A 19,838-nucleotide genomic window follows, 5' to 3' on the forward strand; every position below is an offset into this window, starting at 1 on the left:
CTTTCAAAGACAGCAGTTGGATGTGACGCTGAGCACGTGCACTCAGCTTCTTTGGACGACCGACGCGAGGTCTGTTCTGAGTGGACCCTGCTCTTTTAAAACGCTGGATGATCTTGGCCACTGTGCTGCAGCTCAGTTTCAGGGTGTTGGCAATCTTCTTGTAGCCTTGGCCATCTTCATGTAGCGCAACAATTCATCTTTTAAGATCCTCAGAGAGTTCTTTGCCATGAGGTGCCATGTTGGAACTTTCAGTGACCAGTATGAGAGAGTGTGAGAGCTGTACTACTAAATTGAACACACCTGCTCCCTATGCACACCTGAGACCTAGTAACACTAACGAGTCACATGACATTTTGGAGGGAAAATGACAAGCAGTGCTCAATTTGGACATTTAGGGGTGTAGTCTCTTAGGGGTGTACTCACTTTTGTTGCCGGTGATTTAGACATTAATGGCTGTATTTTGAGTTATTTTGAGGGAAGAATACATTTACACTGTTATATAAGCTGCACACAGACTACTTTTCATTGTGTCAAAGTGTCATTTTGTCAGTGTTGTCCCATGAAAAGATATACTTAAATATCTGCAGAAATGTGAGGGGTGTACTCACTTTTGTGATACACTGTATATATAATTGTCACACGTAACTAATGTTGCTGACTTTTGTTGTCCACAAGTCATTTTTTGCGAGTCACGAGTCGAGTCTGAGTCATTTGAAACGAGTTCGAGTCTAAAGTCACCTGTTAGTTTGAGCTGTTTAGACCAGTTCCAAGACCCTTTATTTTTTAAAGGGTTCTGGTTGTTATTTAGAATTGTTTGGTGAATTTCTTATTTATAGTGGGTACGTTTTGGAAACGTGTCCTCAATTTGTGTTCATGTTTTATTTTATTTATTTATTTATTAGTTAAGGATAGTTCCTGAAACTCAAAAAATCTAGACCCACGTGGCACGACCCACTAAATTGTACAGTTCTAGTCAAGGGAAGTTGCATAATAAAGAGATTATTAGATTTTTGTTTGATAATATTTTCAGACCTTTCACTTTCTTAAGAGATTCTGGAATTGTTTTTTGTTTTCTGTTTTTGAATTCTGTGGAAACCTGCAGGTCTCTTAGATGTGTTTTGAAATGTATAGCTTTTATTTATGATAAATTTAGAACTGTGTAACTATCAGGTCTAAAACCTTTTTTTCTATTTTGAGACCTGTGCGCAGCCCTTAGCAGAACCCTTTTTCACACATGCACTCTGCACAGGCATCTCACTATCTGCCACACCCCACCTATATAGTCCAGTCATCCCGCCCTAGCAGAACTGTGTCTGCTGCAGGCACTGCTAATTATGCCCGCTAGATGGCACCCGGCCGACCGGTGGCAACGTCGAGTTTTCAAACTGAGGAGTTCAGAATCTCGTCGCTGGTGTACTAGCGGAATATTCCGCTGTGCCACTTGGGTGAAGGACCATTTAATTTCTTATAGGAATTTGAAACTAGGCAGTTCCTATTTAGAATATGTTCACTTTCTGTTTGCTGTACAATGGGGTTCTGAACTCCTGAACTCATTTTTAAAGCCAGTTCCACTTCTGTTTCAAGGATGTTTTTGTAACTGTATATGACAATTTTTGGTTCCTCAAAGTATCCAGAAATTGTGGAATTGTCATGTAGGATAGTTTTAAAAGTCATTAGTTCAGGAACTTTGTAAAAAACTTTATGCAGGCTCACGTACAAGCAGACCTGCTGTCTCATGCCATGATGAAAATCTATCTGATGCTTGTCTTCAAAGAATGACTCATAGTTTCAGAACCATTTGAGGTAGTTAGGTCTACAAAAAGTCACTGAAAATGGATGTTATAGCTGGTGTATGACTATTTTCCATCCTTCTCTTTCTAAGACTGACCTGAAAATGGAACAAAAAATCCCAGTGTAATAGAGTGAGACCTCTATCAGTGATCAAAACCATCATCTCTCAAAGGACCTGACAAAGCATGAAAAAGCAGGAGTATAAACCTGAATCAGAGACAGCCAGGCCAAACAGATGACTTGGTATCTTGTTCTGACTGACTGTACTTTCTTTATTAGCAGTCTTTTATAATAAAGTTTGTTTAATAAAAAGAAGCTTGAAAGAATCTGCCAGACAGTTAAAATGCCCAAATCCAGGTGTTCACAGCTTTTACAGATTCAAGAAGACTTGAAGCAGTATTTGCTGCCAAATGGCCTCTAAACAGATTGAATAAAGCATCTAAATAACTTATTTAAATATTAAATTTTATTAAAAATATATTTTTACTTTGTCATTATGGGTGATTAAGTGTAATTTGCTGGGTAAAATGGCAGTTATGTCCATGCATATCACTACTGCCTTATTTAGTGGGTGGAGTCAGCCTTAAAAAAATGCAGTGTATTGAATAGGATTCTACTGTAAATTCCCACATATACAACAGGCCCACAGGAAGTGCTGTATATTAGTCTAAATCAAGTGTTTTGACATGGCATGTGGGAGTTGAAAAGATTGGCAGGTAGGGCATCTTGTTTTTCCACACATCTTTACAGGATCTTACAGACTAGCATGTTAGTGCATCTAGACCCACAGGACTTTCTGATACATCAAACCAGCGCTGTGCTCTGTAAAGCTCAGAGAGGATGAAATGATGGTGAGAATACAAAATTTTTGGGACAGATTGATAAGGAATAGTAGTTCACACTTACTGAGGCTTACCAATCCAAGGGCTAACACATGCTTCCATACACTGCCTTCTTTTCATACTGTGCTTATGCAGCATTACTGGACATATCAATAAATTCTCATTAAATAGCAACTGCCCTCTTCCACACACATAATCTCAGGCACTCGAATTATCCAGTCTCGCTTTGATCAATAGGTTAAAAAGAAATGACATGATCACACTCAGCAGAGCCAATAAAGCTCTACTGAATGCCAAAATCTAGATAGCTATGCCATTATAGCAATATCACAATTATAGGGGAAACACTTTTCAATTAAGACGTTTATAAGCTCAGACTTTGCTTGTTTTTTAAAAACATTGTTTTACTGTTATATTAGAGATGCACCAATCATGAGTTTTTATGGCTAATTCTGATTTGTGACTGGCTAAGGTTTATCACTTTTTTTGGAAGAATAAATAATCACACATATCACAATAGTGCAATGTAGTTTTACATTAAAATGTAAATAATATTATGTCTTCTTTTCATGGGCCAAGCTGACCTTAAATCAAATGAGAAAACTGGATTTTCAGCACAATAAATCATCACGCATGATCCTTGTAATGAAGTTTTATTTAAAATGTTCTTTTCATTCAACTTTCACATTCAAAATAAAACTACCTTAAAAACACGCTAGCATACCAGAGCTGGGATTTCGAATACATTGTATCGAACCTCAGCTCTGCCATCCGTCCGGGCTGGGCGGCCGTATGAACAACGATTGGCTGTTGTTCACAGGGTGGGTAAGCCGGACCAGGGTTCCTCATAACTGTAAATTGTAAATCCTATTTATTGTAAATCCTATGTATTTAAAGTATTCTCCAGGCCACCCAAAGAGGATGGGTCCCTGCTGAGTCTGGTTCCTCTCAAGGTTTCTCCCTGTAATTATAAGGGAGTTTTTCCTTGCCACTGTCGCCCTCGGGTTGCTCAATAGGGTTTTTTTTGTCTGTTGGTCCTAGATTCTGTAAAGTTGCTTTGAGACAATGTCCATTGTAAAAAGCACTATATAAATAAATTTGACTTGACTAACTGGTGCAATTACGACCTCTGCTGGCTGATTGATGGCACCTGCGCAGAGTTGGGAATTAATGCTGATCGGGGTGCTGCTCTCCGTACACAAGGCTGATCCGCATATGAACTCACCTCGTGCAGGTGAAAAGAAGCAGTCGGTACTGAGCACGTGTTGGAGGGGGTGTGTGTCAGTTGCGGTGCTCCTCAGTCAGCAGTGGAGGGTTGTATCGGTAGAGGTGAAGCATAACACAATCAGTGTTATTGAATACGGCTAGATTAGGTTATTAAATTGTTATTAAATGCAAACCAGGCAATTAAAGGTTAGGCACCTTGGTCAAGAGCCTGACAATGGCAACATGGCTGCAGTATGGCTTGAACCAGCAACTTTCTGATTATTAGTCAGGTACCCAAACCATTGAGCTACCACTGACCATGGTAATAATACATGTGCAAAATTAAAATCATTTACTTAAAATAACTGCAGAAATACACCCTGGACAGGGCACTAGTCCAATGCAAAACATCACACACAAATTTACTGACTCACTCACTCACTGGGGCGATTTAGAGAAGCAAGTCCACCTTCTGCAGTCACTCATTCACAAATCCAGAGGAAATTTAGTTTATTAGAAGTCCATCTTTTGTATGTTTTTGTCAAGTGAGAGAAAACTGGAGTACCCAGTGGTAACCCACACTGATGCAAGCTCAGATTCTCAGGATTCGTTTCTGTGTGACACAAAGCCACTACGTACAGAATAATAACTTAACAGAGACTACATTCTGGCTCCCCTTTTTAATAATGTTGAACCCCTATAGCTTCATCCTACACATGAACTGGCAAGCATAGCCTTAAAATCTGACCCAGAACTAAATCAATACATCTGATTGAGAGAGAAACATTTAAGCAAAGGAAAAATGCATTTTGGTAATTACTTTTGAACAGAGCCTGACCCAGAATCAACATCACTTGTCCAAACTGTCTCTTTCATCCATTTCCAATTAATTCAAAGCAGACTGCAATCTGTTAGACAATATGCTCTGTTCATCTTTACTCCACAAGCACACTTACCACACAACTGTTACAGGGTAAAATAGATCCAGAAGAAAGTTTTCTCACTTTTTTTCCAAGCCCTTGTTTTTTTTTTAATGGTTTCTGTTGTTTTGTTCTACTGCTACAGAGATGCCAGCTTGAGATACATCAAGCCCTGTCCAAAATCAACAGATGTCCAGTTCTATCCACATCCTGGGCATATCTGTCTCTCCCTCACTTCTGTTCTTCAACAGGCTGTGTTCGTGTGAAGAGCTAATGTAGCAGAATAGCCAGACTTCTTTATAAAAGCGGCGACTGTCCAATTGTGGACACAGGGCCAAAAAGACAAAACAGAAAAAGCACAACAAGAAATCCAACAAGAAAAACTATATACAGGGTGGGCCATTTATATGGATACACCTAAATAAAATGGGAATGGTTGGTGATATTAACTTCCTGTTTGTGGCACATTAGTATATGGGAGGGGGAAAACTTTTCAAGATGGGTGGTGACCATGGCGGCCATTTTGAAGTCGGCCATTTTGGATCCAACTTTAGTTTTTTCAATGGGAAGAGGGTCATGTGACACATCAATCTTATTGGAAAAACAATGGTGTGCTTGGTTTTAACGTCACTTTATTCTTTCATGAGTTATTTACAAGTTTCTGACCACTTATAAAATGTGTTTAAAGTGCAGCCCATTGTGTTGGATTGTCAATGCAACCCTCTTCTCCCACTCTTCACACACTGATAGCAACACCGCAGAAGAAATGCTAGCACAGGCTTCCAGTATCCGTAGTTTCAGGTGCTGCACATCTCATATCTTCACAGCATAGACAATTGCCTTCAGATGACCCCAAAGATAAAAGTCTAAGGGGGTCAGATCGGGAGACCTTGGGGGCCATTCAACTGGCCCACGACGACCAATCCACTTTCCAGGAAACTGTTCATCTAGGAATGCTCGGACCTGACACCCATAATGTGGTGGTGCACCATGTTCGACTGATGCCACTCTCCAGTGACATGCGGCGAGTGCTACGCTGTGGGCTCTTGCTGAATGAAACTAGGACAGCCACTGATGTTTCTTCATTAGTGACAGTTTTCATGCGTCCACATTTTGGCAAATCCAACACTGAACCAGTTTCACGAAACTTGGCAAGCAGTTTGCTAACTGTAGCATGGGAGATGGGTGGTCTCGTAGGGTGTCTTGCATTGAAATCTGCTGCAATGACCCGGGTACTGCGTTCACCAGACATCAACACAATTTCTATCCGCTCCTCACGTGTTAACCTCTGCGACATGTCAATGGCTGTAAACAAAGAGAAGCTTGTAAATAACTCATGAAAGAATAAAGTGACGTTAAAACCAAGCACACCATTGTTTTTCTTGTGAAATTCTCAATAAGTTTGATGTGTCACATGACCCTCTTCCCATTGAAAAAACTAAAGTTGGATCCAAAATGGCCGACTTCAAAATGGCCGCCATGGTCACCACCCATCTTGAAAAGTTTTCCTCCTCCCATATACTAATGTGCCACAAACAGGAAGTTAATATCACCAACCATTCCCATTTTATTTAGGTGTATCCATATAAATGGCCCACCCTGTACATTAACCATACATCAAATAATTACATTTTTTACATTTACCCCCAATGACCACAAATTCACATTTTGCTACTTAAAAGTGCACGGGTCAATATAAATTTGTTGTTCAAATAAATTAAATGATTAAAGTAACTTTTTTGCAATTGGACTAGTAATTGTACACCGGTTCAATCCCTCCACTAACAAATAAATTGTTGGGCCATTGTGGAAGGTCCTTATTGCCTAGTTAGTATATAGGCACAACAGTGAGTCTCATTAAAGGATTTACTAAATGGCACAAAACTGTACAACATTGAAATAAACAGATTTATAAAGCCATAAAAAAGACATTTTGTAAATGATATTCATATAAAAAACTGAAAAATGTTAGTTTTCAGTAGTCTTTTTATATTACCAGTACTAAATAATAATAATAATTATAATAACAATAATAATAATAATAATTACAATAATAATAACAATAATAATAGTAATAATAATAATGATAATAATAATGATTATAATAAAAATAATGATGATAATAATGATGATAATAATAATAATGACGATAATAATAATAATGATAATAATGATGATGATAATAATAATGATAATGTTATTGAATAGATAATCATTATGTTAATTATAATTGCTGTTGAATTAGTAATTATTTTAATGCTGATTACTATTATATATAATGACAGATAGGCATAATATAAATACCAGTTCTATTTTGTTATCTTGATGAAAAATGTTCTGTAAATGTTGGGAACCATACATAAAGGGGACAATACAATCTTTTTAAACAATGGGATCAAAGAAACGTGCATCAAAAGCCTGAGAAAAAAGTATCCTAACAATCCAGAGCCAGACTGTCTTTTTAACATTCTTTCTGTTAGTCATATTATATACGTGATCACATGTTTACACCAATTAAAAGCATGGTCAATAAATAATATCCTCATTCACCAAAAGATGTATAATTAATAGGTAAGGTGATGTAACACGTCTTCCTCTGCTGGGGATCCCTGTTTTCAATCGAGGAGGGTATATTTCCTGCTCACGCCTCCTATGACTCGTGCTCAGTCCTTAGCGGACCCTTTGTTTTTCACCCATGCACTCTGCACAGGCGCCTCTATCCACCAATCAGGGTCCCTGCACAGTGTTAGAAGACCCCACCCACTTAGTCCAGTCATCCGGTAGCCAATTAGAGTCTGCTGCAGGCACTGCCAATTATGCCCACTAGATGGCGCCCAGCCGACCAGCGGCAACACTGAGTTTTGAATCGAGGAGTTCAGAATCTCTGCACTGGTATGCTAGTGAAATATCCCGCTGCGCCACCTGGGTGCCTGTTTCAGTGTTTTTGAGTGTGTTGCAGATATCAAATTGTTAAATTAATTTATATTTACACAATATATGTTATATTTGTTGTTTACTGCAATTTACAAAATGTTCTATCTTCTCTGGAAATGTGTTTTGTAGTTTAATAACTTTCTCCAGTTGTCCTTTTCTCCAGACAAGTCTCGCTTTGAAAGCAGAAGCAGAACATTTCTCCTGCAGTATGTATTTGGGTTCTTTGCGCTCACACTGCTTTGTGCATTTCTGCAGGAGAGTTATTGAGCAAAGTTGATCTCTCTTGGCCATTTCATAACCCTGCTTCCTTTTTTTTATCTCTTCTAGGCTGACTGTCAGTACAAATTAACTCAGAGAGAAGTTCTTTTTCACCCAGAAGACACGCCAGACCCCAGGTCTGTTTACACTGCTCAACATGCACTCTCTGGCTGAGTAAAATCTTCTTACTGTTTCTTCCTTAAAAACGCTGGGTGACATTAAAAAATTATAAACAGTAAAAAAAAAGGAAAAGCAAAACCACTTCATATGGATCCATATGGAAAAAAACTAATAAAAATAAGGGCTCCTTTGAAATGAAGATCTATCTATTTGCCTACAAACATAAACGTCAGAACTGTTGGTGTCCTGTAAAAACTACTACTTGCAAAAGCCAAAGAGGACTAGGGGTTCTCTTCATGTGTCCACCACAAAACCATGGGAAAATAACTGCTCTTATTTTTATTTAATACTCCGCAAAAAAAAAGAAGCATGGTAAAGGATGCATCATGGTTTGGGCAGCTTAGCTACTTTAGTCCCTAGATAGCTTTATTCGTTAAGGTTCCAATTAACTCAATTCACAATTCAATTCCACCTGAATTAGCTTTCACAGGTGAATGTCCAGCTCTGTTCTATTACCTGAAGCTGAATTTAAGCTGGATGATTAAACAAGACAATGACTCAAAACGTTCAGTTTATTAACAACTGAATGGTTTCAAAAGTAGAACCAGTGATTCAGCTTCAACAGGTTTTTACCAGAAATATGTGAAAAAGCCAGTTGTGGCCTGGACTGTGCATGATTAATGAATTAATTCAATAAAGACAAGAAGATTATAACTATACACCGATCAGCCATAACATTAAAACCTCCTGCTTTCTATACACACTGTCCACTCTATTAGACACTCCTACCTAGTTGGTCCACCTTGTAGATGTAAAGTCAGAGACGATCGCTCATCTATTGCAGCTGTTTGAGTTGCTCATCTTCTAGACCTTCAGCAGTGGTCACAGGATGCTGCCTACAGGGTGCTGTTGGCTGGATATTTTTGGTTGGTGGACAATTCTCAGTCCAACAGTGACAGTGAGGTGTTTAAAAACTCCAGCAGCACTGCTGTGTCTGATCCACTCATACCAGCACAACACACACTAACACACCACCACCATGTCAGTGTCACTGCAGTGCTGAGAATCATCCACCACCCAAATAATACCTGCTCTGTAGTGGTCCTGACCATTAGAGAACAGGGTGAAAGGGGGCTAACAAAGCATGCAGAGAAACAGATGGACTACAGTCAGTAATTGCAGAACTACAAAGTGCTTCTATATGGTAAGTGGAGCAGATAAAATGAACACAGTGTAGAAACAAGGAGGTGGTCATAATGTTATGCCTAATCAGTGTATGTCATTAGTTTAGGCACTATGTGTCTTTTTTATTTCATTTTAGTAATAGTCTCATCCTGCACAGGGTTGCAATGGTTCCCGTGCCACCTGAAAACACAAGGCAGGAATACTGTACATGCTGGGCAGGATACCAATCCATGGCGCACACACACAAACATTTAGTCACACCCAAGGGTAATTCAAAACCTAAAATTTAAAACCTTCACCAAACTGTTATTTAATCGATTTTTTGGCATTTTCTCTCAGTTTAGTCATTTTCAGTTCCCTTCAACACTGCTGCTTACACCAACCCCACAGTGACCAAGCAATAGCAATTGGTTTAGATAAACTCAATTAGAAGTGATGTTTACATTACTTTCACCATTATGATTAGGGAGCAGAGAGAAAAGAACAGAGCGTTGATGTCTATAGCTGTTTCTAACTAGCACTGTATATCTGGTCATGCATGATCAGTAATGCAGCAGTTGATTACAGTAAACACATTTCTCTAATAGATCACGTAAAAGCAGCTCTTTATTTGTCCCTGTCCCTTTTTTCCAGAAGCTGTAGTAAACATGTCTCTGTCCACAGTCTGAACTTATATGCAAACACGAACAGACAGGGCGTTAAGTACAGCTAAACTCGCTGGAACTCCCTGGCGTTAAAATATAAAATTCTTTTCTGTCCGTCACAGGAAAGCGTCTCTGCTTTCTTCAAGTCTCATGAAATTGTGTGGTTATATTAAGCACAGTCAAGGTCTAATGCACTCAAGGCCTTGAGGCCAAACAGGGCCTGCTGGTTCATTTTATTCAACCTGCATGAAATTATGAAAAATGTTGTTAAAATGGCCCACAATACACCACTATCCAGCATTCAGACATCACATCTACATCTATGAGCATTAACAATTAGCTGCTATAACAGCCCTGACTCAGAACTTCCCTCAGAACGTTGATTACACTGAATATCTATATAACAATAATAAACCCTTTGAAATAAAGATCTGTTCATGTGAATCATGCCCTAATTAAAACAAATTTTAAGGAACATTAAAAAATTTAAAGACGATGGACATGGCTATACATTTCCAAAAAAAACAAAAACTTTGTGTTCAGTAATGGACAGTAAGATAAACTATCTACAAACATAAACTTCAGAACTGTTGGTGTCCTATAAAAATAACACCAACAACTTTTGCAGAAAGCCAAAGAGGAATAGAGTTTCTCTTTTAATCAAACTGTTATTAAAATGGCTCACAGTACACCACTACCCAGCACTGAGACATCACATCTACAACCATGAGCATTATCAATTAGTTGTTATAACAGCATCTACTCAGAAATAGCAGATTATTCTAGTCCTGATACAAGAGTGGACTCAGGATGGATTCAGCCTCTTGACTTTTTTGCACACTTTATTCTGTTGTGGATTTGATTTTAAATGTATAAAACTGACATTTTTACCCATAACTACACTTAATCACCCATAACAACCAAGTGAAAACATGTTTTGACAATTAAAAACTAAAATCTTTTATTTATAAAAGTATTCAGACTCTTTATTTAAAACTTTGTATATGGGGAAACATTACTGCTTTTATACATACCGAGAGTTCCTGCTGCAGCAAGGCACATCCTCACACTTACACTGTTGGCATGTTGTATTTAATGTAAAATACTGTATATGATTTGTCTAAAACATAGGTTTTTCAGTTGTTCTGTACATAGAGCATTAATATCATTTTGCTCAGTCACTTTGGTATTGTGAAGTCATAAACATTGTTCTTAGTTGGGGCATCTTTGCTTCTTCAGAACTTTTAATATTGTGTGTTTATTCAATTCATGTATGTTTCATATATTTTACGTTTAGTGTTTATTTATTGTTTATTGCTGTACCATGGGTCTGAGAGTAACGCAATTTCAATCCTCTGTATGCCTTGTGCATATTGCAGTATTGACAATAAAGCTGATATTGACTTAAAGGATCTTTTGTGATAAGTGAGATGAGCAGTTGCCCAGTCCTTAAAAGTCATCAGGCTGGGTAGATTAAACCCTCTTTAAAGTTTCCTCTATAACTCTCACTGTTCTAGAGCTTAGAGACCGTAGAATTCTACAGCTTTAAACGAGACTTTGTAACTGTTAAATTTTAGATCCTTTTTAAAGGGAGTAAATACTTGTATATGTACTGTGTGCTACAGTACTGATCAATAAATTTGCAGTACATCTGTTTTTTAAATATCTGGTATCTATAAAATAAACCAGAGCTTGTAAGCCTTCTTGATACACGATCACTTACCTGCTAATGCTTGAGTACTATTCTGTAGGTCTGTATAATTACATCCTGGACTTGGTTAAATAAAATCCACTTAATGTGAATGCGACATTTAGCTGTTGGACTTTGAGTGACATTCTGAAAAACAAGGTCTCCTGCAGGCTGGTTCCATCAGCCACTTCACAAATGGGCCAAATTAGCTCTGCATGGATCTTGCTTCAGTAATCAGTGCATAAGAGTGGGCCTCCTACGGCCCCGACTCCAAAGTGCTGAAAAATGTGTGAAGTAAGACAAGAGGGAAGTCATTCGTAAAAAAAAAAAAATACATCCAGGCTAAAAATGTTGGGACAATTCTCAAGTTTAAAAAAGGAACACTTTAACTGCAGTTTGTTGGATCTGTGCAATTATGTCAGGGTTAAGTTAGAGAAGGTGTTCCAGCTCTCACTGCTTCATTACACTGCCTACACAAGCAAACAGAAAACGTCACAACATAGAAATTACTTCTCTGTCCCAGAAGTGTTTGAGAGATTGGAAAAATTAGAGGTTTGTTAACACATCACTATGATTTTCATCAGACTAATTAAACTGGAATTTACACCTTTATAAAGGGTGTTATTATTTATAATAAAATAAACAGTTGGATTGTAGCACAGTCCATCACTGTATGTACACTAACCCTCATTCACTCACGTTCACCCTTTGCACCAAATTGCTGGTGCATAAAATGAGTTTTCTGAATAAATTTGGGCTCCTAATGAATGAGTGTGTTTAGCTTGTTATGGGGGCAGCTAGGTGACTCCGTAAATGAATGAAACATACAAGTACTGTTCTGGGTTTTTACACCTAACTCCCCTCCCACCACATTTCAGATTGACTGCGTGCTTAAACACCAGTGGATTTGTTCTTGTGTTTGTAATTTAACCAAAGTCTTCCTGTTCCTGCCACTGAGAAGTACCCTAAAGCAGTGGTCCCCAACCACCGGGTCACAAACCGCTCATTTATTACCAAGCAGCACAAAAAGAATAAATAATTAGAGATCGCTACAAAAGCAATGAAAACACCGTCTCCATTTCTAAAGCATGATCGGGTGATGTGCAGTGCCAATTTCTCACCAGAAATGGTGACTGCTGTTCTGCACAAAAACAGTTCAATTTACTCAATATGGACTTCTGTCTTGACACTTTTTTATAAAGGCTTTTCATAACTATTTCTTAGCAGTCCTGGCTGTTAGGAAATCTCTCCATCTTCAGTGCTAACACCAACCCAAACAATTTCCTCCATAATTTAGCAGCTTTCTTTCCAGCTAAAACATCTGTGCACACACAGCTTGTCTGGCAGGATGCTTGTACATCATAATGGCTTCCTGGTTATTGGCAAAGTTGTATATCTGTATATCTGTACATCCACATACAGTGCCAGGGTCTGAAAAAAAAGCTCATCTAAATAATCTTTCATCTTATTTTCTACCGTGGTTATTTTCTACTGTGCGTTTTTAATCTGGACATTTGTTCAAAAAGCAGGAATTCTACACAGCAGTGTGGTTTTGTACTCATTTTAGATTGACTGGCAAGATGCTAACAAAGTTTAAACTCTAACAGTGCCAAACTTTCTGCCTGTTGGCAAATTTCTGTGCCCTACATCCACACACTACTGGTCTTGGCTGGCACAGCTTAATGCAGACTGGAAACAAACATCTCTTCTTCAAAAGCAGCATTTCTTGTTTTGCTGCCCTGCTTGCTGCTCTACTTTATGTGCTAAACTGAATGTTTTTAGAGGCAAAGCACCTCATGGGTTTAGCAACCTCAAGCAGACTGCTTTTAACTATTGGTGCTGTTTCTGGGACTACCAGCCCTCCACTGAAGAGCTCATAATTGTCCAGAGACACACGTTTTAATGATTACAGAACTACATGCCAGGTGTATGGCTGGCAAGAGAAATAATTCTCTATATATTGAGAAGATCATGATGTTTTTCCATCACATTGCTCTGCAGGGCAGATTTAAAAAAAATTTCTTTTTGTGTGAAGTTTAAAAAGTCTATATTTAAACTTAAGAGAAATACTAAAGTGTAATTGATTCTTTATTGATGAACATGAACAACAGCTAAAAAAAAAAATACTGTACCAAACACACTAAGCTGTCTCTTCAGAAAATGGTAGGAAAACACAGTTGAATTTACATCTTTAATCACTTGGACTAACTGAACTACACCTGCCCAGTTCAAACCCTGCACACCCGGGGTCATTTATGTTTTCCTGCTGCTTGCTCTGCCTGTTGGCCATAACATTAAAACCACCTCCTTGTTTCTACACTGACAGTCCATTTTATCAGCTCCACTTACCATATAGAAGCACTTTGTAGTTCTACAATTACTGACTGTAGTACATCTGTTTCTCTACATGCTTTGTTAGCCTGCTTTCACCCTGTTCTTCAATGGTCAGGACTCTCCCAGGACCACCACAGAGCAGGTATTATTTGGGTGGTGGATCATTCTCAGCACTGCAGTGACACTGACATGGTGGTGGTGTGTTAGTGTGTGTTGTGCTGGCATGAGTGGATCAGACACAGCCGCGCTGCTGGAGTTTTTAAATACCGTGTCCACTCACTGTCCACTCTATTAGACACTCCTACCTAGTTGGTCCACCTTGTAGATGTAAAGTCAGAGACGATCGCTCATCTATTGCTGCTGTTCGAGTTGGTCATCTTCTAGACCTTCATCAGTGGTCACAGGACGCTGCCCACGAGGCACTGTTGGCTGGATATTTTTGGTTGGTGAACTATTCTGTCCAGCAGGGACAGTGAGTGGACACGGTATTCAAATGTGAGAAATACACAAAATGAACTAAAACAAATAAATATTAGGTTTTAATTTTCTTATTTTGTTTATATTTTGTTCTTTTTATTCTTTTTTTTGTTTATCTTATTGAAATTCACACAAAAGAGTTCTAGAGAGGAGCTGCAACTATCAAAATTAAATATAGAAGAGGAGTTTTCTGCACAGTAACTGTATTTTTTGTGCCCTCTCGTCCAGCATGGCTGTCGTGCATCAGGTGAATAAACAGTAAAATAAACTTACATCACACTAAAAACTAGCACAGGATCACTGGCAGGTACAGAACTACAGGTACACGCTCTGAAAAGGGATGCAAACACAAGTCAGTTTTCTTCTTTATTGTAAATGCTACAAATTTTATATAAAGTTACATTTTTAGCTATAGATGCATATAAATGCGAACGCTGAAAAACTGTGAATATGAAGAATTGTCATTTAGTGATACCAACACGGCCTTAAAGATTTAGAATTAAAATAACATCCAAAACAGAAGAGATTCTGACAGGAAACAGGAGTGCATGTAAAACAGATTCAGTATTAATTCAGTGACCAAACAAAACAGAAGACAAAACCCAAAGAAATAAAGATTAAGATGAATGAATGGTTTATACTTTGTCACTTGGACTAATCTAATATGGTTAACAAAACAAAAACATTAATTTGCATAGCACTCTTATTAAACACATATAAAGATACTTAAGTTTAGACGTATGTTTCATAAAACATGATACATTTATATTTTTTTGGTTATACAGATACACAGTGCTGCAGAATTTTAGCTAAATCAAGAAGCTGGTATTGCGTCTGGATGACGTACCATAAGTATACAGTTAGTGTCAGACCTTTTTCAGATAACTAGTGTTTTTACTAACCAGTTATTTGTGTCGTACAATTATTTTTTTAATTCATGAAAATGATTGCTTCTTTACAAAAACTAGTATTAAAACAGACATGGCCTATTTCCTTTAGTTAAGTACTTGTGGAGCTGAGCTTTTAAAACTATTCTGAAAAATAAAACGCGATAACTATTGTTGAAGACATTCAATACGTTTCCAAAGTGCACACATGCATTTAAGACAAGGTGCTGAAGCCATAAAGACCAGTGTAATGTTTTCTGATTAACAGCTCTCTGAACCACTGACACTGGGCAATACCGCTTTTTGCTTTTAATAAAAACCCCACCAGAAATATTTTCCTGCTTTAATTAGCCTCGAGAAGCGTAGCTGTTAAATTGTCCCTGCTTAAACAACACTATTCTGAACTGACCTCATGCTTTTGGTCAGTGCTGAAACAATGGCAGCACTCTTTCTAAAAAAAAAACCTGGGTGCTGGTGCTAGGAAAAGGGCAGCGCCATCTGAAGCAAAGTTTAATTGTTAAGACCTTTTCTTCTGTTTGTGTGCTCGCATTCGACAGCATTCGTTAGTACAAAAAGAGCTGCAGACTTAATTGGGTTTATCTGACTGCAGCCACGGTGGACGTATACGGAGTGCAGAGGTCTAAGTTCTTCAGAAGGAGGAGGTCACTACAGGGCGCGGAGCCGGGCCAGGAGAGCCTCCACATCCGTGTCTCCGTTCACTGAACTGCTGGGAGGAGGAGTCTGCTCCTTCTCGCTCTCTCGAGTCCTCATCCGGTCCTTCTCCTTCTCCAGTTCTCTCTCCCTTTCTGGGCGGTGAGTTGATCTCCGTGCTGTAGATGGATGGGCCTCGCTCTCATAATGAGGCTCCTTGGCAGTAGGGGCTCGAGCCGAGCTGAAATTGATATTCTGCCGAGACCGTGACCTTTGCAGAGGTACCTTTGTGTTTTCTGCAGGATGGAGAAAGAAAGAAAGGCAGACGGAGAAAAGGAGGGGGAGAGGGAGAAGAGAAATGAGCGCATTCTCATCAAAGTATTTATCCCTGTTAGCGGCTTTTAGAAAATGGGCCGTTAGGAGCCGGGGAGTCATCAGACAAATGAGAGGCAGCACAAGGAGGAGAGAAGGTGTCAATCAGTGAGCCATGCAAATGACACCTGCGGGACAACACTAACATAATTAAATGGAAGCGTATCCCAGCACAAATAAAAAAAACTGCACCAACACACATTCTTCTTCCTGTAGGAGGCACCTCCACTCACCACACACACAGTCACCTGAGAAAAGTATCATCCTATTTTTCTCTTTATTTTGTTTACATGAATGACCACTGGTTGGAATTCACATCAATTTTACAATGAACTTACATCTTCTTAAGAAAATAAAATCTTTAATGTCACCAATTCATTTATTATTGTTTATTACTTTGTGGTGTTACCTTGGGCGGCATTAGCCAGTAGCACTTTTGGCTAAGTATCAGTTCATTTTCTATAATGGTGTAATTCTGCCTTTCTGTTTTCAAAAGCTTGACCAAGATAGTAGGAACACATGAGAGTATCTCCCACGGATGGTTGATAATTGAATTAGGATTGCATTGGCAGGGTACATTAAATAAAAGCTTTCTAGTGGAGGAAGTATCTGAACAATGCATTGCTTACTTTTCCACCAATTAGCAACTACTATTACATAACATAATACTACCATCTATATTTTACAGTAGGGATTATATCTTATTAAAGAGGTCATTCTAAACAAACCCCTATATTTCATAGAATAGGTTTGGATAAAGTGCCTGGCCCAGGCAGTGTGGCTGTTGTTTCATATATGCCTTACTTGTTGATAATGGACTAAAAGAAGCTCAGTGTTGCCAAATACTGTATATTCAGTGCTTTAAAATAGTCTTGCATCTATCTCCAGAGCTGTGCTTCACCATGATGAGATTGCTGACCGAGCTGTTTTATATGCTGCTTTGACTGACCATACTAATAGACCCCACAAAGAGGTAGGGTATTAGTAATTGAGAACAAGTAATTGAAAATAGCTGATCCACAAACTTTAAATCAAGAGAAGTGAATTGACATGTTACATAAGATTAAAAACAGTCAAGAGGTTTGATGATTCCTCATATTCTTTTTTTTTTTAATTGATATAATTTACTTTTATTTATAGATAAACACTAGTCCACTACAACTGGTATACAGGGTTCAAATCCCCAGTGGTACTATCGGCCAGCTGAGTATCTACATATGGACATGATTGGCTATGTCTGAGGAAGAGGATTGGATGAGTGTGGCCTCACGATAAATTGGTGTCCTGTCCGGGGCGTGTTTCTGCATTGTGCCCAGTGATTCCGGGGAAACCGAACCCACCACTGACATTTGAGACAAGAATAAAATAATTCAGGCACCCATCAAAATGATTCCGGCACTTTCACACTGTCCTTTGTGTTCTTTCTATCTTAACCCTAATCCTCTTCCCCACCTGAGTTCCTCTTACCTAAACAGCTGGAGTGTCAGCTCTCTGGATTTATCAGATCCACATCCTGCTCCACATCACAGACCGTTATCGAAAGATCTGCCTGATTGACTCCAGTCCACCAGCATCTGACAAAACCTATCCCTTTCTTCTCAGTCTCACTACCTCTCATCTCTATTTGTATCCCCTCTCGTCAGGCAGCCTCTCCCGTCTGAGAGTAAAAGGAGCCGACGTCTCTTAAGAATTACAGCCCTGAGCGGAGTACATTTTTTTATAACTTTATCTGGCTTCAAGCAAACAAAGAAACAAAGATGGAGATCTACACAGACAGATAGAGGGGGAAGAGGTTGGATAAGGGGAAAGAGAAATCCATATTAATGTGACCTTGCTTCGAACAGAGCACCAGCGCATCACGCAAAGTGTTTTTGCCCAGTTCTGTCCACAGCACTGGGATGTATTGTCAGCGCTGATCACGGCTACTGTTTGAGATGCCGATCAAAAAAGTGACAGCTGAGGATAAGAACAGGAAAACAGCAGCTGCTTTGAGAAATGACAGCTAAATGACAATACTAAACACTTCTGATATACAACTGACAGCTCTATTCCTCTAGTTTCACTACAAAGTGAATTTGATATATTTATGAAAGAATTGTAAAAGTCTGTCCCAATTCTGTCTGAGGAGCCTGTGAGGGTCAGTAAAAACTCATTCTCTATGAAATAGCAGTTGTAAGAGAATCCTAAACTACATCCTAAACTTTACAATCAAACCAGACCGTGAAATGAGTCGTTTCCAGTGTAATATACAATTTGCTGTGAAATAAAAAATTTAAGGTTTGCGTTTAGCGATTTAACGTTTTTCATTCACGTAGCTTTCAAGTGCCTCATGTTTACTGGTTAATTTGCAATATGAGGCGATCCTTAGCAATCGCTTAGTCAAAATGTCCAAGACGTCAAAGTTGGGGGGGTCAAAACATGGATGAGAATTTTCATCTTTAAGACAGAGCCTTGCATCGTCGCTGAATGTTTAAGGTTTACATTTAACCATTAAGGTCGATGTGCTGTGTATTGTAGCTTTCATTTATTCTATCATTTAATAAAGTTAATAAATTAAGTATAATTTAATGACTGTGTTGAAATGTGGCTCTTAAAAAAAAAAAAAAAAATCTGTTAAATCTGTGATTTTTGAAAAACGAGATTTGTGAAATTGAGCATTTTTTTTGAGATCGTACTTGCACCAGTGTACGTGTATCTTTAAATGTTCATACTTGTTTGTTTGTTTCATTAGGATTTTAACGTCATGTTTTACACTTTGGTTAGCTTCATGACAGGAACGGTAGTTACTCGTAACATTAGATTCATCAGTTCACAAGGTTATATCAAACACAGTCATGGACAATTTAGTGTCTTCAATTCACCTCACTTGCACCTTACTTCTTTGGACTGTGGAAAGAAACCAGAGCTCCCGGAGTAAACCCACACAGACATGGGGAGAACATGCAAACTCCACACAGAAAGGACCCGGTTAAATAATTAATTATTTATTAGCATAATTAACACATACAAACGTACAATTTTATTGGATTATCAGTAGATGCTTTATGCACAACATTCATGTTGGCCTAGGACCACAGGCTAGCACATGTTTTCTCAGCCATGTGTGCAGTTATCAGGTGCTTCTCCTACAAACATCCATAACACGCTATACTCAAGTACTCCTCCACCCTGGTCCTCCATTACTGGTAATAATCCGAATGGGTCTGTGACACTGCTGATAACCAAAGGAGCTAGTAGGCTAGCATAAAAGACTGTATGCTACTATTTTAAGAAGCATTTTATACCACACCAACAGTCACAGCAATGGCAAGAAATCATCCTGTGTTTGTTTTTTTTTATTTATCATCTCTATTTCTCTTTTTACTGACGCGTAAGTGGATGCTATGACTATCATGCCATACAAACATTTTGCTCTGTAGCTATACAGACACCCACTTTACATCAACACGGAAAACAAAATAATAAAAAAAAATATGCTGGTTAATTACTGTCTCATTTTTACAACTGTCGGTGTCTGTGTGGTGGAT

The 19,838-nt window shown here is 38.5% G+C and overlaps 1 protein-coding gene across 2 annotated transcripts in view; it reads right to left on the reverse strand.

The window, feature by feature from the left end:
* Positions 1-14,761: 14,761 nt before the first annotated feature.
* diaph3 (diaphanous-related formin 3) overlaps positions 14,762-19,838 on the reverse strand; it is a 336,289-nt gene continuing 331,212 nt past the window's right edge. For both annotated transcript variants that reach the window (XM_063013308.1, XM_063013307.1), the window contains one exon: positions 14,762-16,235. In XM_063013308.1, coding sequence (XP_062869378.1) covers positions 15,955-16,235 — 281 coding nt within the window. In that variant the 3' untranslated portion in view covers positions 14,762-15,954. The remainder of the gene's footprint in view (positions 16,236-19,838) is intronic.

Source organism: Trichomycterus rosablanca, chromosome 17 (assembly GCF_030014385.1).
Source record: "Trichomycterus rosablanca isolate fTriRos1 chromosome 17, fTriRos1.hap1, whole genome shotgun sequence".
NCBI classification, from domain to species: domain Eukaryota; kingdom Metazoa; phylum Chordata; class Actinopteri; order Siluriformes; family Trichomycteridae; genus Trichomycterus; species Trichomycterus rosablanca.